The 24,635-nt window shown below is 39.5% G+C and overlaps 3 protein-coding genes and 2 non-coding genes across 5 annotated transcripts in view; 1 reads left to right on the forward strand and 4 right to left on the reverse strand.

Annotated features, from left to right (window-relative positions):
• The window catches only part of LOC103432057 (melianol synthase CYP71BQ5-like), a 36,151-nt gene extending 26,555 nt beyond the window's left edge, over positions 1–9,596 (reverse strand). The window contains exon 1 of the mRNA XM_070816891.1: positions 8,349–9,596. Coding sequence (XP_070672992.1) covers positions 8,349–9,332 — 984 coding nt within the window. The 5' untranslated portion in view covers positions 9,333–9,596. The remainder of the gene's footprint in view (positions 1–8,348) is intronic.
• Positions 1,508–3,888, reverse strand: LOC114822800 (melianol synthase CYP71BQ5-like). Its single transcript, XM_029097978.2, has 2 exons — positions 2,769–3,888; positions 1,508–2,529 (listed from the first exon to the last, which is right to left on the reverse strand). The coding sequence occupies exons 1-2, from the start codon at positions 3,756–3,758 to the stop codon at positions 1,903–1,905; spliced, it is 1,617 nt and encodes a 538-aa protein (XP_028953811.1). The 5' UTR covers positions 3,759–3,888; the 3' UTR covers positions 1,508–1,902.
• A 3,059-nt stretch (positions 9,597–12,655) lies between the features above and the next one.
• TRNAQ-CUG (transfer RNA glutamine (anticodon CUG)) lies at positions 12,656–12,727 on the forward strand. The gene has a single exon. It is a non-coding gene; the product is annotated as a tRNA-Gln (tRNA).
• A 2,330-nt stretch (positions 12,728–15,057) lies between these two features.
• On the reverse strand, positions 15,058–16,465 carry LOC103432016 (ribonucleoside-diphosphate reductase small chain). The gene has a single exon (XM_008370184.4). It carries the CDS (start codon positions 16,181–16,183, stop codon positions 15,194–15,196), a length of 990 nt encoding a protein of 329 aa, XP_008368406.1. The 5' UTR covers positions 16,184–16,465; the 3' UTR covers positions 15,058–15,193.
• A 6,020-nt stretch (positions 16,466–22,485) lies between these two features.
• LOC114822837 (small nucleolar RNA Z247) lies at positions 22,486–22,624 on the reverse strand. The gene has a single exon (XR_003771026.2). It is a non-coding gene; the product is annotated as a small nucleolar RNA Z247 (small nucleolar RNA).
• Between the last annotated feature and the right edge of the window lie 2,011 nt (positions 22,625–24,635).

A 24,635-nucleotide genomic window follows, 5' to 3' on the forward strand; every position in this document is an offset into this window, starting at 1 on the left:
GCCAAGGCATGGCCACACACGCCGGCCACGCGAAGATACGTGCACGGCACACTGACGGAAACCCTAACGGTGTTACCTAACGCCGTTAGAATATTCCGTTAAAGTTAACGGAATATCCTTCTTCTTCTTCGATTACCCGTCGGTCTCCGCCGCCGGCCGCCGTCTACACAAGCCGGTTTCTGGAAAATTTTCAAAGCTTTATATCTACTTCATTTCTTAACCAAAATCCATGAAATTTATATGGATTTGAAGGTCTCGAAGAGTAGAACACATTCGTACCTATTAGAAGTCTAAAATCCAACAAAAACGATCGGAAAATTCCTTGGAAAATCCGGCCAATTCTGCAACTCTTCGTACTCACCTATTCCGACGTCCACTCCACTCCAAATCTACTCTAAAGTGCTAGGGAAGTTGCATAGAGACCATTTACGCACGTAAATAATCGTAACTTTTTCGTTACGGCTCCAATTCAGTTTTAACTCGCTTCAACGCATTCGAGACGTTGAGTACGATTTAATTACAACAGTGGAAATAATAATTTAAAACTGCATATACACATCCACGTCACTTAGCCAACGAGGACATATTCATCACTTTACACGCTAGAGGAGAAAATTATATAATAAATTGGGACGGGTCGTCACACGAGTGGTCCTGGGTCCATGCATGGATCCACTAGTGTCCCTAGCATTACCCAATTATTAATTAATCATTCAGATAAAGGATATAAAATTGAGTAGAGATATCTCACCAGCTCAAAAGTGTAAATTTGAGCATGTGCTTTTGTAAGAGTATCGAATCATTCACCTGATTAGACTGTCTTACCTAAGTTTTTCTTCATATCAAATTCCGTTTAAACTTAAGACGCAAATTTTCATATTACACAAGTGGAGATATAGATTTACCAAAATGTCTCATACTAGCTAAAATCAAAATGGACCGCACCGTTTAATAGTTGATTGATCTGATTGTATTCGAGAGTGAAACCAAATCTAAATTGTCCGACTAGCGCCCGCCCTAGAGTATTAATACCATCTCTAACTTATTGATGAATATTTACTCACATATTATGAATAATTAGTCCAAATTCAGCACATATTTTGAATAATTAAAATACATTATCTATCAGCAAGATACCAATAATCTTTAAACTCTTTTTAAAGGAGTACTTAAGTTTAGCGTGATCATTTTTCTATTTGTTTGCCTAACATGCCAAATAATTAGCAGATTCAGTCAAGATTGAGTACGATCATGAACGCGTTATCGACCGATAGCTTTAACATTGTCAATTTGTAAAATCTTGAGGCCGAGCCGGCTTTGGCATCTGGTTCCCAGCGCCCACCCCGACCGTACTCAAACCAAGTGCATGTCTTATTCATCGTCTTGGGCAATCGCTGTAGATAGCAGATTTTGGAAGAAGAACAAGAAGAGTAGCAGTAGAGTAGTAATAGGGAGGGGGATTTCGGAGGTTCAGACATTTTGAATATTGGAAAGACAAGTACCGACATCAATAAGGGATTAGTACGTATCATCAACGTACCAAGTAGCATTCACCAATAGAACACACACAAGTACATATATTATTGATCTGAATAATACATCTTACAGACACATATTATACATTAATCATGGCTTATTACGCAAGTGCTAAATGAAAAGACCGGAAGAGCGCCCTAAAGCCTTACATTTAAACAATCTGCAAACTGCAGCGATGAAAATCATTGCACTAGAAAATATGGGAACGATGGACATTACGAAGAGTAATGGGACTGAAAACGTGTTTTAGCCTGTAAAAAAGGGAATACAGAAGTGAATGAACAATTGATACCTGATACACCAGAATGGAGTTGGTTTGTTGGTCATTCATGGCGACAAAACGCCAAGTCACTCTGACTCACAGAGTTATGTAAAATGTGGGGTGGCAATTACGTACAACGCATTCTTTCTCCTACAGCTCAGTCCAAACCTCTCCGCCATGTCAAGTTCGTCTGGATTCATCCCATTCGCTAGTTTCCAATCGAAGCGGTAGAGCAATTCAGCAAGAGCAAGTTCAATCGTGGTAACACCAAAGGACATGCCTGGACATATTCTTCTGCCGGCCCCAAACGGAATGAACTCAAAGTCAAAACCCTTAAAGTCAACGGAAGAGCCATGAAACCTCTCTGGCTTAAAACACTCAGCATCTGCTCCCCACATCTCTGGGTCTCTTCCTATTGCACATAGATTAATAATTACTTTTGATTTAACTGGTACATCGAATCCGCTAATTTGAACCGTGTCCCTTGCTTCTCTTGGGAGCAAAGGGGCTGGAGAGTGTAACCTCAGAGTTTCTTTCACCACCGATTTCAAGTAGTCCATTTTTTGAACATCTCTTTCTTCAATAACTTTGTTTTTCTTTCCGTCAGATTGGAGGACTAACTGTCTCACTTCAGATTGAGCCCTCTTCATGACTCTTGGGTTTCTCATCAACTCTGACATTGCCCATTCTAAGGTAGTAGCTGAAGTCTCGCTTCCTGCACCGAAGATGTCCTGCACGTAACAATTTTTTTTTGACTGAGTTAGACCATAAGGACAACATTGGTGTGTGGGACATAATGTGCAGCATGACAATAATTGATCTTCAATGTGTGGGACCAAAATCATGCATGAGTTTCGAAAACGCGAGCAACCATTGGTGATAAAACCCCCTTCATATATTTTTATAAAGTAATGAATGACGACGAAGATGAAATGTTTACAGTGCAACAAGGCAAGCCAACATTACTCACCAGAATGATATCTTTGATCTGATTGGTTGTGAAGTTGAACTCCGCCTTATTGGACTCTTTCAGTTTTAGAAGTACGCCAACAAAATTTTCCTCCTCCTCCTCCTCCTCCTCCTCCGCTTTGTCATTGCCTGCTGTAGTAGTATTAGCACTACTGATCTTCAAGTCCTTTTTGGATCGTTTGATCTTATGATCGTTGATGATATTTTCGAGAATTGTACCGAGCTTGCTTTGTACGTCTTTCATAGCAGGGATCGACCCAGTAATGAATCCAAGAAAACTGAGTGAAGGAAACAAATCAGGAAGATCAAACCCGCTAGCAAGTTTGGCTGATTCGTCTAGTAGCGAAAGGAACTCCTTTTGGTCTTTGCAATTTTTCCCAAATGCTGCGTTTGACACTACGTCATTTGCGAAGCAGCAGCACCTGTCACTAAAATTGATGGCAAGTCCCTTGTGAGACATTGAGCCAATGGACTCCATAAGATTCCGTACCTCTTCTTCTCTTACGGATCTGAAAGACTGCACACGTTTGGCGCTTAGTAGCTCGAAAATGCAAATCTTTCTCAGCGATCTCCATAAATCTCCATAAGGAGCAAAGATAATACCTCCTTGACCAAAAGACATAACCTCTGCCGCCAAAACAATAGGCCTCTGCGCAAATGCAAGCTCATGTGTCTTCAACACCTCCCGGGCAGCTTTGGCAGATGAAATAATCACGGCCTCTAATTGACCCAGTTTAAGGTGCATGATGGGTCCATGTTTCTTGGCCAAGTCTCTCAATGTGTGGTGTGGCAGTGGACCGACCATTTGATGCAAGTTTCCAATAATCGGCAGCTTCCATGGCCCTGGGGGTGACTTCAGGCCTCTGGCTCTGGATCGCTTCCAAAAAATCACCAGGATGCAGACAAGGAGAGAAGTGAAAAAAGAAAAATAGGGCGTTTCGACAATTAGAAACATAATTTGATTCAGATAAGCTGTGATCACTTTCATCATAAGATTTTGGGGTATTTTACTTGCAAATCAAAGCTCTTAAATTTGGACCGATATGTTGAAAGTGCTTAAGATCTTCTCAACTTAAATTTGTTTTGGATTGGAACAAAAAATTAAAAAAATAAAATCATGCGGAGTCAACTGTGGAACAACAAAATAAAATAAATGCATTTGGAGTGTAATGTGCAAAGCAAGTTCATAAAATATTCCACAATAATGCAGGATACATTTTCCACACCAGATGTATGCTCTAGCTGGACGCTTAAGTTAGACTGTACAATTTTCTATTTGCAAATGTGCAAAGCAAGTTCACAAGATGCACACCCATTTTTACTACAGGTTCATGATAATTTCTGTTTTTTTTTTCTTGAATTTATTCGATCCACAGCCATAAATTAAGAAGGGTGCGTGAGAGGTAAAATGAGATATACAGATAACACCACCATTTGGAATACAATATCAACATGATACTAAGTCCAATGTCGGAAGAGATACAAATTCTGGAACCCCTCCCGAACTATTAAAAAAATTCTTTTGAGTGAGATTGTAACACCGCCACTCTGTTGTTAACTCTGCTCAATTATATTAAAGTGTTTTATTCATGAATATTTTACCTAAAGTACAAGCATGAAGTCTGTCTCCACTTACATTGTAACACACAAAAATTAAATATATAACTTGCACATATCAAGTGTCACCCAATAATTGATCAATTTTAATGTGATCAATCGATTGGTATTCAAATCAGACAGTTGACTTGTTTGTCCATAACCACAAGTTTGGTAATAAGCCTTAACATTTTTTGTTAATATAATTCAGTAACAATGAAAAATATATATTTTTAGAGTTGGTTTTGACTTTGTCAATAATAATGTATAAAATGGGTTTTATCTGATATTATTTTTCCCTCTGGTTCTAGCTATCTTTTCAACCGTCTGTAACCCACAGCGTCGCCCTTCGCTTTCAATTCTGTTATGGCCTTGAACAACAAAAAGGGCTAGATTGCACACCACTTTATTGATGACTTCTTTTCAAGTAGTTACCGTTTGGTTTATTCGGCACTCAACGGAAAGAGATTATCTCCGGATCTCTTCCATCAAGGCCATTGAATTAAGTGATCCAGATCTTTGAAATTTTATCCAACAGTAAAAAATTATTATAGTTTTTAAGGGATCAAAACAGGTGGACCGTTAGATGAAATTTCAAAAACTCGGATTACTTAATCCGGTAACCTTGGTGGAAAGAGATCCGAGGATCTCTTTCCGCACTTGACCACGGTGAAAAAGACCAAAAAACGTTTTCGCGTGCCAATCATGTGCTGTTATAAAATATATTAAAAAAAAAAAGACGACAAGATTCCTTTCTTTTCTTTTTGGACTTTCATGTTGATTAATTGGAGGTTTAAATTTTGAACTAGAACTTGTGTGCCAGTGCTTTTAAAATTACTGAAATCGGTTTTAAAGAAAATATTTTAAAGTTTCAAAAGCATTTTAAGTGTTTTTTCATATTTTACCAAGGAAGCACTTCCACAAGAATGTCTAGTTGTCACATGTAGTCTAATTCTATTATATACATAAACTGACTATTCATATACAGGAACTAGAAAAAACATTGGCTGGAATCATGATCGATGAATATGTTGTTGGGGAAAAAGAGAGGGAAATTCAAAGCTCCAGTTACCAATCAAGTGGAGTAGGAGTAGGAGTAGGTAGGTGCTATGGGTTTTGGGTTGCATTATGACTGCTGTAATGCTAAATGCTACAGCGACCACCATTGCCAGACCTGATACAATTGTTGTCGGCAAACAATCTACATTTGGGCATAGCTGCTTTTGGCACAGTACCATGTACTATGATGTTGGAGTTTGCAGAAGCTTGTGATATAACTGATGCAGAACCGAGTTACAAGTACGAGTGGGGTGAGCTAAGAAATGCCAACAGAAGGGTGTTGCAGATAACAAAACCATAATTCCCGGATGCAGGTTGCAAGAGAGTACATCTAAAAGGATTCTCAACATACCAAGTAGAAAATTGGTTACAGTTCAGAGTATAGTATTGTCGATTCCCAACTAATTCAACACAGATTCTGAATTAGGAAATTCAGTTTATGGGCGTATGGACGAATGAGACTGTCATCGAAGCCACTTACAAATCATCCTAACCGTTCGTATATCGTGCGGCCAGTTTTCGTCAAGTACCATTTGTGTTTAATTTTAAATAAAGAAAAGTCAAATGACTTTTTATCGTACGATACACGATGAATAACTAAGATGTGAGGATCCCTAGGATCCCCACAATTTAGATCCGGATGGGATCCAATTCCAGTGTAAACATATGAGTGAGACCATCACAATGACCTTTTCGGATCGAGGTGGTCTGGTCACTTGATTGCTTAAGTTAAGTTGCATTGATGAGTGATTCCCTAACATTTTTTGGGTCATTAAGTAATATATGATCAGAAATTAGCATCAAATTAACCATTCTTTAATATGTGATTAGAACGTAGCACCAAATTAGTTAGCTAAGCTTACTCATTTTTCTATTTCTTTCCTTACCAAATTTAGTTTATGAGTGTCAAATGTCAATGCATGGATGAGTGCAATATTCTAGTCGATATGGTGATGAATTTTCACCTGATTAGGCTGTCTTATCCAAATTTTTCTTCTTATCAAATTCAATTTAAAAAACTTAAGACACAAATTTCCATATGACACAATTGGAGATATAATGTCTCATATGAACTAAAATCAAATAAGACTAAACCGTTAAACAGTTGATTGATTTGATGGGATTCAAGAGTGAAACCAATCCAAATCGTTCGACTAGCGCTCGCCCTAGAGTATTAATATCATCCCTAACTTATTGATGAATATTTATTCATATATATTATGAATTATTAGTCCAAATTCAGCACGTATTTTGAATAATTCAAATATAATATCTATTAGCAGGACACCCGGAATCTTTAAACTATTTTTAACGGAGTACTTAAGTTTAGCGTGATAATTTTTCTATTTGTCTGCCTAACAGACCGAATAATTAGCAAATTCAGTCAAGATTGAGTACAATCGCGATCCGATAACTTTAATATTGTTAATGTGTAAAATCTTGAGGCCGAGCCGGCTTTAGCCTCTGGTTCCCAGCGCCGACCTCGATCGTACTCAACCCAAGTCATGTCTTGTTCATCGTCTCTGGCAATCGTTGTGGACAACAAATTTTGGAAGAAGAAGAAGAAGAAGAGCAAGAAGAGTAGCAGTAGAGTAGTAATAGGGAGGGGCATTTTGTAGCTTCAGACATTTTGAATATTGGAAAGACAAGTACTGGCATATAGTAGTAAGGGATTAGTACGTATTATCAACGTAAAAGTAGCGTTCACCAAAAGAACACACACAAGTACATGTATTATTGATCTGAATAACAAGTTTACATCTTAGGGATACATATTATACATTAATCATGCCTTATTACGCAAGTAATAATTGAAAAGACCGGAAGAGCGCGCTAAAGCCTTAGATTTAGACAATCTGCAAACTGCAGGGATGAAAATCATCGCACTCGAAAATATGGGAACGAAAGTGGGACATTGCGACGACTGATGGGACTGAAAACGTGTTTTAGCCTGTAAAAGAGGGAATACAGAAGTGAATGAACAATTGATACCTGATAAACCAGAATGGAGCTGGTTTGTTGGCCGTTCATGGCAACAAAACGCCGAGTCAATCTGACTCGCCGAGTGAAGTAAAATGTGGGGTGGCGATTACGTACAAAGCATTCTTTTTCCTACAGCTCAGTCCAAAGCTCTCTCTCATGTCAAGTTCGTCTGGATTCATCCCATTTGCCAGTTTCCAATCGAAGCGGTAGAGCAATTCAGCAAGAGCAAGTTCAATCATGTTAACACCAAATGACATGCCTGGACATATTCTTCTGCCGGCCCCAAACGGAGTGAACTCAAAGTCAAAACCCTTAAAGTCAACAGAAGAGCCATGAAACCTCTCTGGCTTAAAACACTCAGCATCTGCCCCCCATATCTCCGGGTCTCTTCCTATTGCCCATACATTAATAATTAGTTTTGATTTAACTGGTACTTTGAATCGGCCAATTTGAACCGTGTCCCTTGCTTCTCTTGGGAGCAAAGGGCCTGGGGCGTGTAACCTCAGAGTTTCTTTCACCACCGATTTCAAGTAGTCCATTTTTTTAACATCTCTTTCTTCAATAACTTTTCTTTTTTTCCCTTCAAATTGGAGGACCGACTGTCTCACTTCAGCTTGAGCCCTCTTCATGATTCTTGGGTTTCTCATCAACTCTGACATTGCCCATTCTAAGGTAGTAGCTGAAGTCTCGCTTCCTGCAGAGAAGATGTCGTGCACATAACAATTTTTTTTTACTGAGTTAGACCGTAAGGATGACATTGATGCGTGGGGCAAAATGTGCAGCATGACAGTAATTGAGTTTCAATGTGCAGGACCTAAATCATGAGTTTTGAAAACATAAGCAACCATCTGTGATGAAACCCCTTCATTTACTTTTATAAAGTGATGAGTAATGACGAAGATAAAATGTCTGCAGTACAACAAAGCAAGCCTATATTACTCACCATAATGATATCTTTGATCTGATTGGTTGTGAAATTATACTCCACCTTGTTGGATTCTTTAAGTTTTAGAAGTACGTCAACAAAATCTTCTTCCTCCTCCTCCTCCTTTTCTTTGTCCTTGCTTGCTGTAGTGGTACTAGTACTACTGATCATCAAGTCCTTTTTGGATCTTTTGATTTTATGATCGTTGATGATATTTTCGAGAATCACACCGATCTTTCTTTTTATGTCTTTGAGAGCAGGGATCGACCCAGTAATGAACCCAAGAAAACTGAGTGAAGGAAACAAATCAGGAATATCAAACCCACTACCAAGTTTGATTACTTCGTCAAGAAGGGAAAGGAACTCCTTTTGGTCTTTGCATTTTTTCCCAAATGCTGCCTTTGACACTACGTCGTTTGTGAAGCTGCAGCACCTGTCCCTAAAATTGATGGCAAGTCCCTTGTGAGACATTGAGCCAATGGTCTCAACAAGATTCCATACCTCTTCTTCTCTTACGGATCCGAAAGACTGCACACGTTTGGCGCTCAGAAGCTCGAACATACAAATCTTTCTCAGCGATCTCCATAAATCTCCATAACGAGCAAAGAAAATACTTGCTTGACCAAAAGACATAACCTCTGCTGCCAAAACCATAGGCCTCTGCGCAAATGTAAGCTCATGTGTCTTCAACACCTCCTGGGCAGCTTTGGCAGATGAAATAATCACGGCGTCTAATTGACCCAGTTTAAGGTACATGACGGGTCCATGCTTCTTGGCCAAGTCTCCCAGTGTGTGGTGTGGCAACGGACCGACCATCTGGTGCAAGTTTCCAATAACAGGCAGCTTCCATGGCCCGGGGGGTGACTTTAGGCCTCCGGCTCTGGATCGCTTCCAAAAAATCACCAGGATGCAGACAAGGAGAGAAGTGAAAAATGGAAAATAGGGCGTTTCGTCAATTAGAAACATAATTTGATCCAGATAAGCTGTGATCAATTTCATCATACGACTTTGTGGTATTTTTGCTTTGCAAATCAAAGCACTTCAATTTGGATTGATATGTTAAAGTGCTTAAGGTCTTCTCAACTTATGGATCCCCCTCAACAACTAATAAACAAAATCTTTTGGATTGATATGTTGAAAGTGATTAAGGTCTTGTCGACTTAAATACTAGTTTTGATTTGTTAAGTGTAAAGTGTGTTAGGCGCCTAAGTTTGGCAGGTTCTTGCCGGCTCACCTCTTCCATAAATACTTTGGCCTGCCTCTTGTACAAAATATAGATGAAATATGAAATATATTACCATTTAAAATCAGAAATTCTACATGATTGGAACAACAACAAAAAAATTAAATCATGTGGAGTGCTACTTGTGGATGCAAATTTCTTCCTCGTTGATCTTGGACAATTTTGCACCTACAAAATAATTAACACCTTAGGTTAAGGCCAAGAGCCTCACGCGCCCACGTTGAATGGGGAGGGTGGCTTTGGCCGAAGAACCTCTGATGCCAAAGTTAGAATTTAGAGAGAAAGAGTGTTTAAAAATTTTTGGGATTTTTGCCAAAGTGTTGGAATTAGTTTTTGGTGAAAATAGGAGCCTATTTATAGGGCTAGGCTTTGCCATTTTTTCCAAGGAATGGCCGGCCCTTGAAGGAGTTTTTGTGGTTGAGATTTTGGTTTAATTAGCCAATTTATTGGCTAATTAAACCTTAAAGAATAAATTGGTGGTTACATATTTATTTAGAATAAATTGATAATTAGGTTATGAAAAGGTTATAAAGAATAACTAAATAATTAGCTAAAAAGGGGAGAAAAGGGTAAGGAAAGGTAGGAAATAGGATGGATCCCTTTTTAGATGGGGATGGCCGGCCATTGATGTGGTTTTGGGTGGTTTATTTGATATAATGGGTGATTAAATTGGTGATTAATGGATTAATTAGGAATTAATCCATTAATTAGCCAATTAATCTCTATTTATATGAAATAATTTGTAGGTTATGAAGTAATTACCTAAGATGAGGATGTATGAGATAACTATGAATTTGTTACCTTCCTTTGGGCACTTTTGACTTGGTTTAGGGATGATTGCCCGCTGCTCGCACATAGGAATCTCAGTATGCCTCAAGGGTATTTTTGTCCTCTTTTACCCAAGAATCCACGTGTCGCCTTGTGATTATTTTTGGCTCCGCACTACTGTGGAACAACAAAATAAAATACATGCAGTTGGAGTGCAATGTGCAAAGTAAGTTCATAAAATATTACATAATGCAGGAGACATTTTTCAACCAAGATGCGTTGTAGATGGATGCTTAAGTTAGTTGTACAATTTTCTTTTAGTCAACGCAAGAGTGGTGCTATTCAAGCATTCTGTTTTTACTTCTCATGCACCCACATTAATGCTAATTAGGGCTTATTTTGGGGTTTAATTTTCTGATATTATTCTTCTCACCAAGGAGGAAAATATATATTGTACAAGATTGATTTACAAGGAAAGAAACACCAAATAATATATATCCTAATTACATCCTGATTACAAGGACCCAAACAGGTAACTAAGCTAATTACAAAGGTCAACTCTCCAACAATTAATTTATGTCATTTGATATTCTTCAATTCATTCGATTCAATTCATTCAATTCAATTCATTCAATTCATTCTTCAATTAATTTATGTCATTTGATAAGTCCCAATTGAACCCTCTCCCCAACTAATAAAATAAAATTTTGGATGAGATACGAACTTTGGAACCCCCCTCCCTAACTAATAAACAAATTTTTTTGAGTGAGGTCGTAACACGGGCACTTGTTGTTAGCTCTACTCAATTATTTTAAATGTTTTATTTATCAATATTTTATCTTAAGTACAAGTACAAAGTCGTTCTCCACTTACGTTTTAAATATATAACTTACACATATTCAATTGTCACCCAGAATTGATTAATTTTAATGTGATCAATTGATTGGTATTCAAATCAGACAATTGACTTGTTTGTAAACAAGATACCATGACCTTTTAAGCCTAGTAAGACCTCTTTGTCCATAACCACAAGTTGTTAATAAAGCCTAACTTTTTTTTTTATTAATAATAATTTAGTAGGAATAAAAAATATATATTTTTAGGGTTGATTTTGAAATTGTGAATAATCTTTATATATAAAGCTAACAACCATTTTTGGGGTCTCAAGCTTCACCAAAAAATTTTGGACAAAAATGCTCCCAAAACAAAAAATTTCAAAAGCAACCCTAAATAATACAGGAGTATTTTTATCATTTTAACAGTGTTTTTTTAATAATTAATTCTTTTTGTACAGTTTGTTTATTTATTTATTTTTTAAATTAGTATCTCACAATATTCTAGTAATAATGTGATTCAATCAGTTATTCATTAAATATTATTTACTCTATTTTTAAACACATTCAAATCATCTTAAGAGGCGTGTAATAACAGTTATAAAAAAGGTTTTTCGCACGGGCATAATAATGTGATTAAATTAGTTGTCAAATGATTATTTTTTTTTTTAACAAACGATATTATCTACGGGGAGGAGTGAGCTTAACTTCACAATGGGCTAGCAATAATGTGATTCAATCAGTTGTTTATTAAATATTATTTTTTTCTATTATTACTGTCAATTCAATAGAATGTAGATGGAAATTGAAGGACCAATTTAATTATGTGAATTCAGCTGCTTTGATTGGTTTGTGAGGGGTTTTTTCTAGCATTATCTAAGATTATTCATTTACTTCAAATATTTGACTTCCCTTATAAATATATTTAAAATATGTAAATCGCGCGTAGCACGCCGTGATTCAAAAAAATACATTATGCACGCACGTGAGCGCGTGCATGAAGGCTAGTCTATTAAAAACTATATAGTATTCAAATCACAAAAACGAAAAGACTTTCCTAAGATTGGCATGATACTTTACTTTGGTTTCTGGGATTTAAAAGCAATAGAACTGATTCCAGAGTTTGTCCACCATCAATTATTTTGGTCATACCGTGAAAAATCTCTGTTAAATAAGGTGAAAATAAGAAAAATACCCTTAATCTTGTCACATCCTTTTGGCCCATTTTATTAACTTGAGAGTATTTTTGTCATTTTTTGTTCTTATTTACATACCAAATGTGGAGAGTGGGATCTGAACCACGCCCTTTCGGATCAGAACCTTAATCTGGCGCTTAGACCAACTCGGCCATGTCCACGTGTGACTTGAGATTTGAACATACCTTTAATATTCAAATACGTGTCAAGTGAACGGCCAATGAGCGGCTACGGCACTTAACTTGCTAGGTTTATATTAGCAATAAGTCCAGCTTTTACCAACTTGGTCCCATGGTCTAGTGGTCAGGACATTGGACTCTGAATCCAGTAACCCGAGTTCAAATCTCGGTGGGACCTTTGTTTTGGTTTCTTTCCTCTTGTTTTTTATTTTTTTTTCTCTAGGGCCGCAGCTCATAACTCACATTTGGTTTCCAAGGGTAAAGTAAAGTATCTATAATTTGGTGACTCTTTGGTACGGTTTTCATACGTGTGGGATGAGTGTGAAGCCAAATGGTACTAAAATACAGAGATTCGTGCTTTTGTGAGGTTGACTTGACCATCCACTTGGTTAGTCGTTCCACCGAACTTCCCAAGTGTTTTTTTCACAATAAAGGGGATGTGGGCAGTGGCGAAGCCACGATTTACGGAGGGGAGGGGCGAAATTCCAAAGAGTGCAAGGTTCAATTGAAGTGGTTGCTTTCACATTGGAGAGTGCAAAATTTTGAATCAATATTCATAACAGCAAACCATCTCTTCACCAAAGCGGTTGTATGCGGTAATATAAAGCCATGTAAGAAGCTTAAATTAGTTAAGATTAGATTCTAAAAAAACGTTAAGCACTAGTCAGGCAGCGGACTGGAGCCTGCAGCTAGGCGCCTAAGCAAGATTTAGATAGGAGCCTAGATGGATTTAAATGAATTTCTTTTATTGTAAAATAAGCATTAAACAATATTTACATTATTTTTTTAAAATTAATACAATATTTATAGATAATGTGAGAGTTTAAAATACATATGTTGAGGTATTCAAAAGAGGGAAAATACATACAAGAATGATAATAAAAAATAAAATAAAAAAGAGAAAGAAATTGATTAACAAACCAAAACAAAGGTGCGGTCAGAATAGAAAAAAAGAGGAGGGGGAAATGGGAAAACAAAGTGGGGCAGAAGGGACTGAAGGAGAAGGGTGTGTCAGTACAATCAGTATTAACTTTTAAGAGAGAAAAATGTAAACAAATGTGTCAGTACAATCAATTTTAACTTTTAAGATAGAAAACTATAAAAAAGGGTCAGCATTGCCAAACGACACCGTTTGGTATAGGGAATATCAAACACACCTTCATCTTCTTCGCAAGTTCCGTCGGTCTGCAACTACATTTTTTTTCAGATTTCCTTCTCCAAAATCTAATAAAAAAGAGGAAAAAAACAAATCCATCTTTGCTGCGCAGCAGCAGAAACCAAATCACCGGAGCGGAAATTCTCATTTTCGACTAGAGCAGAGGGGCTGAACTAGCGCTCCTAGGCATGTTTTCCGAAGAAGGGAGGGGCGGCCGCTACTCCTCGTCCTCACGTAGCTTCGCCACTGGATGTGGGTGAAAGAAAAACAAATTTGCTCAATAATATGCGTTCTATATGTGATTGCATCATTGATAACAAGCAGTCTGAAAGACAAAAACAAGGTAACAACTACATTGCATCATTGATCCATATTCCACTCTATCTAACGTTAAATAAAGGCTCACGCCCACCTTCGAACAATCTCCTGAATTTGCTCTGATGACAAAACAGATCGATGCAGCACCATCAAAATTGGTATGTTCCATCTGCTGATGCAGTTGTAAGAACAAAACACCATACATTAGCTTTGTTCTTTGTAAATCATATGCCAAAATAGCCATTAGAATTTCAAGAAGGCGTTTGCATTCGTCATCCTAATCTCTAATCCAGTTAGATAAAATCAACCATTCAACTTTTAGGTTCCAAATTTTTGATCCAACGGTAGCTAAGAGATTTGGGCTTTTAACCCAATATCTTAGGTAACTGTCAAGAATGAATCCACATTTATGAGATGAGGAATCGTGTTTATACTTATAAATAAGTTATGTTACTCCTGATATTTTCAATTGGTTTTATAGTAGAACTTCAACTTTATTCAATAACGTATCGCATACAACCACAAGGCTTACTAAATTATTACTTACTAGAATCCTCACCGGCTAATTCACACAATTTTCACATCGATAACAGAAGTTCCCGAGTATAAAAACAGCACCTTATATTCGCATCCTAAAAAATGGCACATAAATTTACTTAAGAATAAAATGTAGTCACGATGAACGAAAGGCAAGAAACAATAAATTTACCATAGTTAACGAAAAACGAGTAGTTGCACTTCATCATTTGGAGCAGCTGCTGCTCCCTCGACAGCATTCAGGAGGAGCTCCGCAACTTTGAACTTATTTTTCAGAGCTTTGGCCATGGTCGCAAACAATGAGATTGATATAAAGAAGAGATTTTTCATCGTGATTGAAATACAAGATGATACACCATCTATAAAAACACATAATGTAATACTCATATTCCCATCACAATAAAAAATTTCTCGATATAAAAACACAATTAAAAAAATAATAAGTTTTGTTCACAATTCAGAGATTAAATTAGGGCAAAAATTAAATGAGATTATGGTAATAAAGTCTTCATCTTCCATTTATACTTTCGAAAACATGACAACGAGAAATTAACGAACAAACTGATCTAATTTTAAAATTGTACTAAAACACAAAGATATTACAGAGGCGACATCCATCAATCAATCAGACATTCAGAAATCCTCGTCCATCTTGAACTCATGGGAACCACCGTTGCCGTTGATGCTATTCATCACTGACGCCTTCTGATACTCGCCGACGCGCTTCTCAAAGAAGTTGGTCTTCCCCTGCAGGCTGATCAGCTCCATCCAATCGAACGGGTTCTGGACATTGTACATCTTGCCGTATCCCAACGAGCCCAGCAGCCGATCCGCCACGAACTCGATGTACGTGCCCATCAGATCGCCGTTCATACCCACCAGCGCACACGGCAGCGCGTCGCACACGAACTCCCTCTCGATCTCCACCGCGTTCCGTACGATCGACTTAACCCGATCCTCGCTCAGCTTCTTCCTCAGCAGCGAGTACAGCAAACACGCGAAGTCGCAGTGCAAGCCCTCGTCTCGCGAGATCAGTTCGTTGGAGAAAGTCAGTCCCGGCATTAAACCGCGCTTTTTAAGCCAAAATATCGCGCAGAAACTCCCCGAGAAGAAAATCCCCTCCACGCAGGCAAAGGCCACGATTCGCTCCGCGAAAGACTCGGAGCCGTCGATCCATCTCAGGGCCCACTGGGCCTTCTTCGCGACGCAGGGGATGGTGTCGATCGCGTGGAAGAGGCGGTGCTTCTCGTCGGAGTCCTTGATGTACGTCTCGAGAAGGAGGCTGTACATCTCGGAGTGGATGTTCTCAATGGCTATCTGGAACCCGTAGAAGGCGCGGGCCTCGGCGACCTGGACCTCCTTCATAAACCTCCCAGCGAGATTCTCAAGGACGATGCCGTCGGAGGCAGCGAAGAAGGCGAGAATGTGCGAGACGAAGTGCCTCTCGCCGTCGGATAGGGCCTCCCAGTGGCGGATGTCCTGGCATAGGTCGACCTCCTCGGCGGTCCAGAAGGAGGCCTCGGCCTTCTTGTACATTTCCCAGATTTCCGGGTACTGGATCGGAAACATACAGAAGCGGTCCGGGTTAGGAGCTAGCAGCGGCTCTTCTGGGAAGGCAGGCATCTTTTGTGATGAAATTCGAACGGAGATTTTTGGGGGGTTTTCGAATTCTGCGTCTTGGGGTTGGATTAATTCGGTGGGATTGGACCGAATATATATATAGAGGGCGGAGGGTTTATGAATATTTTGAATTGGGGGTTTCGGGAGCGGGTGATTTCAAATTTACGAGAAGCTTGCGGGAGAATGAACCGAAAACGAGGGTACTTTGGGAAATTCAGGCAGTTTAGTAGGCGCGCAATACGGTTTCTGTGTTTTGCATTTGCGGCTACTGGATGAGGAGTGGTGTGGAGAGGGGCACAACGGTCATTTGAGAAGGGAGCTTCAGGTAAAGAAGCTTGCCAGGGAAGCCTTGGCTGGATATTTTTCAAAGTTTTAATATTGTAGCGGCAATCTTTTTTGGCGCCAGTTTTGGAATTTGGAAATGAAGGGCTTAAAAAACAGCATTTGGCTCCTAAATCTATACAAATTAAATGAAATTTATTGATTGCTTCCAAATTTTTTTACCATGTTTGGTCCTTATCAAGTAACATGGTCCCCCCAAATAATACAAAATGTGAAGTCATTACCAATTAACTTCGTATTAAATGTACTGTTTACAATATTAGGCATGGTTTGGGGTTGAGGTGATTTTAAAAAAAGCTGGAGGTCATTTTTGTGTTTGATAAACTTCCAGCTTCAGCTTTTTTTCATAGTTTTGGGTGAAAAAAAGCCACAAAACAGAAGCAGCAAAATGCAGCTTTGAAAAGCTGGCTTTTCAGCTTCTGCGCAAACCTCTAAAACACGAGTGAACAGTGACCCTTTAATGAAAGTTTATGGCAATCCTACCTTGAGCTCTCTTTTCCGTCAAACCCACCATTATCCCATACCTCTCCGCACCCCTTCCGCCTCTCTTGCTCCTTCAAACCCACAAAACCCCCTAAACCACCTTTTCTATTCGCCTCAACACCGCCGCCTGCCAGAGACAAAGTCATCGACTTCGGAAAATACAAGGGCAAGATGCTGGGCACCCTCCCTTCAGCCTACCTCAAGTGGGTCTCCAAAAATCTCCGCACTCGCGACTTCGAGGAATGGGCGAAGCTAGCCGACCAGGTCCTTGACGACGCCGTTTATCGGGACCGGATTGAGTGGGAGCTGGCGGAGAACATCCTGAATGGAAATCGGAGGAAAACAGACCCAGCCTTTGACGTCGTTTCTTCCACAGAGCTATGGCGGCTCCAAACCCATCAAGAACCCTAATTTCCCAAAAGCCATTTCTCCATTTCACCGATACATTCACTCAGCTCAAGCTCAAGCGGTTGATTCCGAGGATTCCGAGCAAGAGGAAGAGAGAGTGCAAAGAGAGAGAGAGAGAGAGAGAGAGAGAGAGAGAAAGCTGAGGTGAGATGGTCTGAGATCGAAGGTTTGTGTGTAGGGTTGTCTCGGTGGAGGAAAGAGTGCAGAAAGAGAGAGCTGAGGTGAGATGGTCTGAGATCGAAGGTTTGTGTGTGGGGTTGTCTCGGTGGAGGTTGTCTTGGTGGAGGAGAGAGTGCAGAGAGTGAGAGCTGAGGTGAGATGGTCTGAGATCGAAGGTTTGTGTGTGTGGGGTTGTCTCGGTGGAGGAGAGAGTGCAGAGAGAGAGAGCTGAGGTGAGATGGTCTAAGATCGAAGGTTTGTGTGTAGGGTTGTCTCGATGGAGGAGAGAGTGGAGAGAGAGAGAGAGTTGAGAGTTTTCGAGAAAGTTCGAGAGTGTAGAGAGAAAAGAAGACATAGGGATAAGGGAAATGGGGTGTGGCCCCACAGACACACAAAATCCTCACATAAAAATAATAATATTAAATAAAATATCATAATACTAATATAGTATTATACCATTTTTGGTCATTTCACACAGTCACAGCTGTTTTACATAAAAGTTTACCAAATACTATCATACTGTTTTTTTTTTTCCAAAAGCACTTTTACAAAAAAGTTTACCAAACATTTTGCTGCTTTATTTCACAGTTTGTTTATCATGTGGGCAACGAAGGTAACGAATATGAGAGCTAGGATTAGATGTGATCACAATAAGATAGATTATCGTAGTCATGATCGGCATTTGAAACCAAGGAATTGAATCTGCAAACACAAACCCAGCATCCACAAAAACTAGCTGCGAAATCGTCAACTATATTTCCCTTGATAAATGTTCAATATCGTTAAACTATTTTATCAGTCACACTGTCATCGCTACGGTAAAAGTTAACTAGTTATGGCTGGTGTAGCTCCACCTTCTGATTAATGATTTGATTGATCTCGAAACCATCTTCTAAAGTGCCAAAAGTTATGACCAGTTCCTGCTATGCTCACTACGGAAGCGGAGGAGGAGGCGCATGGGATTTCGCATATCTGAGCCAAGCAAAAATTCCGACAGCAAAGATTATCCAACCACATACGTCATACTTGAGATTGTTGCACTTGTTTTTCTTTGTAGTCTGCAGAGCAAGGGAGAGGGAAACTGTTGAAACTCAGAACTCAGAGAGAGAGAAACAGTTATAGAGAGAGAAGGAGGAATGTAGATAGAGAAAGGTAAATACAATTGTGATTCTTAGATTACTTCATCAGAACCATACATCAAGTATATATACATAGATAATGCCAGCTCAGTATAATACAAATAACTAAGACTACACATCACAAGCTTAACAGCTAAGTAAGGATCTAATCAGGGGACATATTGATACTCTTAACACACCCCCTCAAGCTAAAGGAAGGTGATCGAACTGAGAGCTTGGAAGAAAGAGCAGCAAAGCGATCAGCAGACAAAGGCTTGGTAAAAATGTCAGCAATTTGAAGAAGAGTAGCAACATGTTGGACACCAATATGACCAAGTAAAACTTTCTCTCGGATGTAGTGGTAGTCTATTTCAACATGCTTGATTCGAGCATGAAAAACAGGATTAAAAGCAAGAGCAATGGCACTTTGGTTATCACAGTAGATGATCGGTTTCCTGAGCAAAGGAAAGAATATATCTTGCAGAATCTTGCACACCCAGGTTATCTCAGCAGTAGTGTTCGCAAGAGAGCGATACTCAGCCTCTGTTGAGGATCTTGCAACAATGGGTTGTTTCTTAGCACTCCAAGAGATGAGATTAGGACCTAAGAACACACAGTAGCCACTGGTGGATCGTCGATCCACAGGACAACCTGCCCAATCGGCATCAGACCAAGCAGTGAGACATTGAGTTCCTTTAGTAAACCAAATTCCGGAATCAACAGTACCCTTGAGATATCTCAAGATGCGTTTAACTGCCTGCAGATGAATGGTGCGTGGAGAATGCATATACTGACAAACTTGATTAACAGCAAAGGCTAAATCATGCCGTGTCCAAGTTAGATATTGTAAAGCACCAAATGTGGACCGATAATGAATGGGATCAGATAAAAGTGTGCCTGAGTGATCCAGTTTGGAAGTGGACACAGGTGTGGCACAATGTTTAGCCCCAAGCATATCTGTCTTTCGTAGCAAGTCTAAAGCATACTTAGATTGATGCATAAGTAAGCCCTTGGCTGATCTGTGAACTTCAATACCCAAAAAATAATGAATATCACCGAGATCCTTAACAGGGAACAAAGCTTGGAGATTGGAGATGAGAGATTGACACTCAGTAGGTGAACTGCCAGTGATGATTATATCATCAACATAAACCAATATAAAAGTAATGGAAGCATCCTTTTTAATAAAGAGACTGGTATCGGAATAGGAGGACTGAAATCCCAGAGAATGAATGGCATTGTAGAAGGCTTCATACCAAGCTCTAGGAGCCTGTTTAAGACCATAGAGTGATTTCCTAAGCTTGCAGACATGATGAGGTTTAGAAGAGTCGACAAACCCAGAGGGTTGAATCATATAAACATCTTCCTTTAAATGACCATGAAGGAAGGCATTACTGACATCCAATTGATGTATAAACCAATCATAGTGAATAGCAAGGGATAGTAAGATCCGGATAGTGGTAGGCTTGGCAACTGGACTAAAGGTTTCTGAGAAATCCAAGCCTTCCTGTTGATGAAAGCCCTTGGCGACAAGTCTGGCCTTGTACCTTTCAATTGTACCATCTGGTTTGTGTTTGACTTTAAACACCCATTTGCAGCCGATAAGGTTATAATTGGAATTATGAGATACCAATTCCCAAGTTCCAGTAGACTGCAAAGCTTGAAATTCAGATTGCATAGCTTCCATCCAATGAGAGTGCTTAGATGCTTGAAGAAAAGTTGATGGAGTAGGAGGCAACTTGGTAAGAGGGTCAATGGAAGATGGAAGTTTATGTTTAGTAGCAGTGAACACTTTAGGTTTATGAATGCCTGCCTTTGCTCTTGTAATCATGGGATGATGATTGACAAGAATAGGAGGATGAGAGGGGGACGACTGAGATGAGATTGGTAGGGATAAAGCAAGAGGAGATGCTGCTGTGCTAGAAGATATAGCAGAAGATGAGAAGGGCTCAGAATTTGAAGGTGGAGGTTGAGATGGTTTCTCAGAATGTAACACTGGCAGTGGAAGAGAAAGGGAGAGAGGAAAACTGGATTGCTGCGGTGAACATGGTTGTGAAGATGACACCAACGTAGAGAGATGTTTGTAAGGAAATAAAGACTCATCAAATACAACATGTCTTGAGATATAGAGGCGATTGGTGAGAGGATCCAGGCACCGATAGCCACTATGATTCAAGCTGTAACCCAGAAAAACACACTGTTTACTCTTTGAGTCCAATTTGTCACGCGAATAAGGCTGTAACCATGGATAGCAAACACATCCAAAAGTCTTCAGTGTGTGATACTTAGGGGAAGCATGAAACACAAGTTCCCAAGGACTGACCATTGAAGACTGAGAAGGCAATCGATTAATGAGATAGATGGCAGTTTGAAAAGCTTCAACCCAAAATTTGGCAGGTAAACCACTCTGAGATAACAATGTTCGACCCATTTCAACAACATGTCTATGCTTGCGCTCAGCACACCCATTTTGTTCAGGAGTGTGAGGGCAACTCAACTAATGGGTGATGCCTTAATCATTAAGAAAACCTTGGAGTGATTTATTCAAAAACTCACCCCCTGAATCTGACCGTATACTCTGCACTTTGAAGTCAAGAAGTGTTTGAATCTTTAAAAGAAATGTCTTGAGAGTAGAGAAAACATCTGACTTGAAATAGAGAGGATAAACCCAACTATATTTAGTAAAATCATCCACTATTATTAGATAGAATTTGTAACCAGTACAAGAAGATGAGGGAGATGGACCCCATACATCCATGTGAAGAAGCTGAAGTGGTCTAGTGGAAGTACAAGGTAAAGATGAAAAATGAAGCCTAGAAGCTTTCCCAAATTAACATGCAGTACACACTGACAAGTTATTAACAGACCCAATTACAGGGAGATTATTCTTATGAACAACACAATGTAAAACTCCCAGAGAAGGATGTCCAAGTCTGCGATGCCAGATATGAATGTCAGCCTTGGCAATCATCAAAGCTGTTGGAAAGATTGCAATTCCAGAGACACCATTAGAAGCATTCCAGTAGAAGGGGTACAAACCTCCTTCACTGAGGCCCTGGAAAAGCATCTTCCCAGTTCTTAGGTCCTTGACTTAGAACCCAAAAGGATCAAATGTCAGAGAACACCAATTGTCATAGACGAATTTGTAAACAGATAGCAAGTTATGAGAAGCCTGAGGAACTAAAAGAACATCATTCAAACGAAAACAGGCATGTTTGGTACGAATGAGAGCAGAACCATTATGAGAGATACACAGACCTTTACCATCTCCAACAAAAAGTTGATCACTTCCAGCATAGGGAATGGCAGAATTGAGTGTGGAGGGATCAGGTGTGACATGATGAGATACACCGATATCAGTAAGCCAATAGCTAGGAGGTGCAGAATAAGTCATGGCAGACATTGCTGTGGGAGCTTGAGTGAATGAATTTGCCAAAGATGAGGCAAATTGAGAGAGACGATTACATGTCGGAGCCCAGTGGCCATATTGAAGGCATAACTGGCATTGCACAGAACGATTACCAAAATGTTGGCCAGAAAGTGAGGATTGACTAAAATTTTGACGAGTAGGACCAGCACCAAGAAGACCACTAGACGTGTTGTTGTGCCAGTTGTTAGATTTGTTGCCCCCAGAATTGCGATTCTGATTAGATCGATTACGATTTCGATATCGAAAATTGTTGTTCGAGGTACCTCTGGTCGAATTGACTCCAGAATTTGTGGATTGAGCAGCATAAGCATGAAATGGTGTAGTGGATGAGGAAGAAGCTCTGGTTTTGCGTTTCTGGAGCGAAATTTCTTTACTCAATAGAAGTCCATAAAGTTCATCATCAGTCACAGATTCAGTGCGAGTTTCAATAGAATCAACAAATGACTCATATTCATCAGGAAGTCCAGATAAGATGTAGGCCACAAGATCATATTCAGACAAAGGTTCACCAACAGCAGCAAGTTTATCAGAAATATCTTTAATGGAATGCAGAAAGTCGGTCATGGAAGAATCACCTTTCTGAATCGTTTGGATCTTCGATCGAAGACTATGAACATGAGTGCAAGAAGCACCAGAAAAACGTCGCTCAAGAGATTGCCAAAGAGAGCGAGAGTCTGACATGCCAATAGTCAAGGGAAGAAGGTCTTCAGATAGTGTAGAGTTGATCCAAATAGTAAGGATCTGATCACGCTCGCACCAGAGCTCAAACGAATCATTGAGTACACAATCACCAAAGGAATTGCGAACAAACTTAGGAGGACACAGATTCGCGCCATTGACGAGGCCAAGAAGCTTGAAGCGCTTCAGAACAGGGATGAAGAGACTGCGCCAAGTGACATAATTCTGATGATTAAGTTTCGTCGGAACCATGCCAGCAACATTGGCAATGGAAATTGATCAAATCGACATGATCGAAGGGTTGGAGACGTCACTGTGAGGGAGATTTGGGGTAAAAGTAGGGTTTGTAGGAGGCGGAGGAGAATCGGAGGAATTCGGAACAGCCGACATATCAAGATTTGTAGAAAGAAAGGAAGAAGTCAGAGAGGCAGCGACCTGTTTGGGAGGTAAGAAAATTCAAGAAAACCCTAGAAGAGAAGTGGAGGATCGGAGGCGGTTAGACAATGGTGATGATACCATGTTGAAACTCAGAACTCAGAGAGAGAGAAACAGTTATAGAGAGAGAAGGAGGAATGTAGAGAGAGAAAGGTAAATACAATTGTGATTCTTAGATTACTTCATCAGAACCATACATCAAGTATATATACATAGATAATGCCAGCTCAGTATAATACAAATAACTAAGACTACACATCACAAGCTTAACAGCTAAGTAAGGATCTAATCAGGGGACATATTGCTACTCTTAACAGAAACAAGGTAACAATCCGTCACCAGATAGAGTGTAAATAAAAAACAAAAGATACAAGGACCCTGCTGTAAATCGTTGGCAAAGCTTAATATCTTTTAGTAAATAAAACGCGAACACAAAAGAACAAGGGTATCGGAAAAAGAGAACCATGAGACGGAAAAATCACCTTTCCACCAATTGAAGCAGAAGGTCCAGCTCCAGCTCTAGCTCCAGCAGCAGCCTCCATCCCCAGTTGACCTAAACCATGCTTGCGCAAATCTGAGTACAGTTGCGGCCCCTATAAACACAGTAATTAGTAACTTTGTGATTTAAGTCTAACATTCATAAGCTGATAGAACAGATAAAACAGTTTCAGTTCTAGAAATATTATAATCAGGAGCAACCGACTTCTCAATAAACCAACAATTGAAATTTCTATGCATGTCTTGGTACCGCAAAATGGATGCCAACACAGAATTTCAGAAACAAAACCAAGCAAGGAGACCAAGTTAGAGAGCAGTGCATCTTAGCAGCCACTTCGAAAGACTTGCGATACAGATCATTTCCCGGCTCCTGCAAAAAGAACATAAAATACTCACTACACATCAAAAGTTGAAAAACAGTACAGTCTCTTTGAAAATTTTCAGGGGAAGTACCTCATTTAGTGCCTTCTGGAAGCACTGAGACGCCCTTTCGAAATAAACCCTTGCTTCATTCTGGTCCGGAGCAGAAAATGCGCGAGCAGTTTGAGCATTTCCCAGACACCAGAGAGCATCATGTTTCCTAGGATTAATCAACAATGCCTCCTCCAGCTTCGAAATAGCATCTGGGCAAACAAACACAAACCCGCATTCCCAAATTCGAAACTCTCAAATTACTAAATGAAAACACAGTTCCAAATTTCAAATTACTACATGGAGAATTCCAACATCTAACATAATTAATCCAAAACAAAAGTTGGCACCTTGAGTCATCTTCTTTGATTCCAAAACATTCTGAAACTGGGAAAGCTCTAGCAGAGCACCAGCCCACCTCGTCAAGTTCTACAATTAATACAAAAAACCCAGATCAAAATTTAACTTCTTTTCTTAAAAAAAAATAAAAAAA

Source organism: Malus domestica, chromosome 17 (genome assembly GCF_042453785.1).
Source record: "Malus domestica chromosome 17, GDT2T_hap1".
NCBI classification, from domain to species: Eukaryota; Viridiplantae; Streptophyta; class Magnoliopsida; order Rosales; family Rosaceae; genus Malus; species Malus domestica.

What these genes read in the sequence shown, in the direction of transcription:
- LOC114822800 (XM_029097978.2), bottom strand. Translation starts at nt 3,758, where the DNA reads ATGATGAAAGTGATCACAGCTTATCTGAATCAAATTATGTTTCTAATT. An exon ending in AGATCAAAGATATCATTCTG is followed by an intron (nt 2,530 to 2,768) that starts GTGAGTAATGTT and finishes TGTTACGTGCAG; the next exon opens with GACATCTTCGGTGCAGGAAG.
- LOC103432016 (XM_008370184.4), bottom strand. Translation starts at nt 16,183, where the DNA reads ATGCCTGCCTTCCCAGAAGAGCCGCTGCTAGCTCCTAACCCGGACCGC.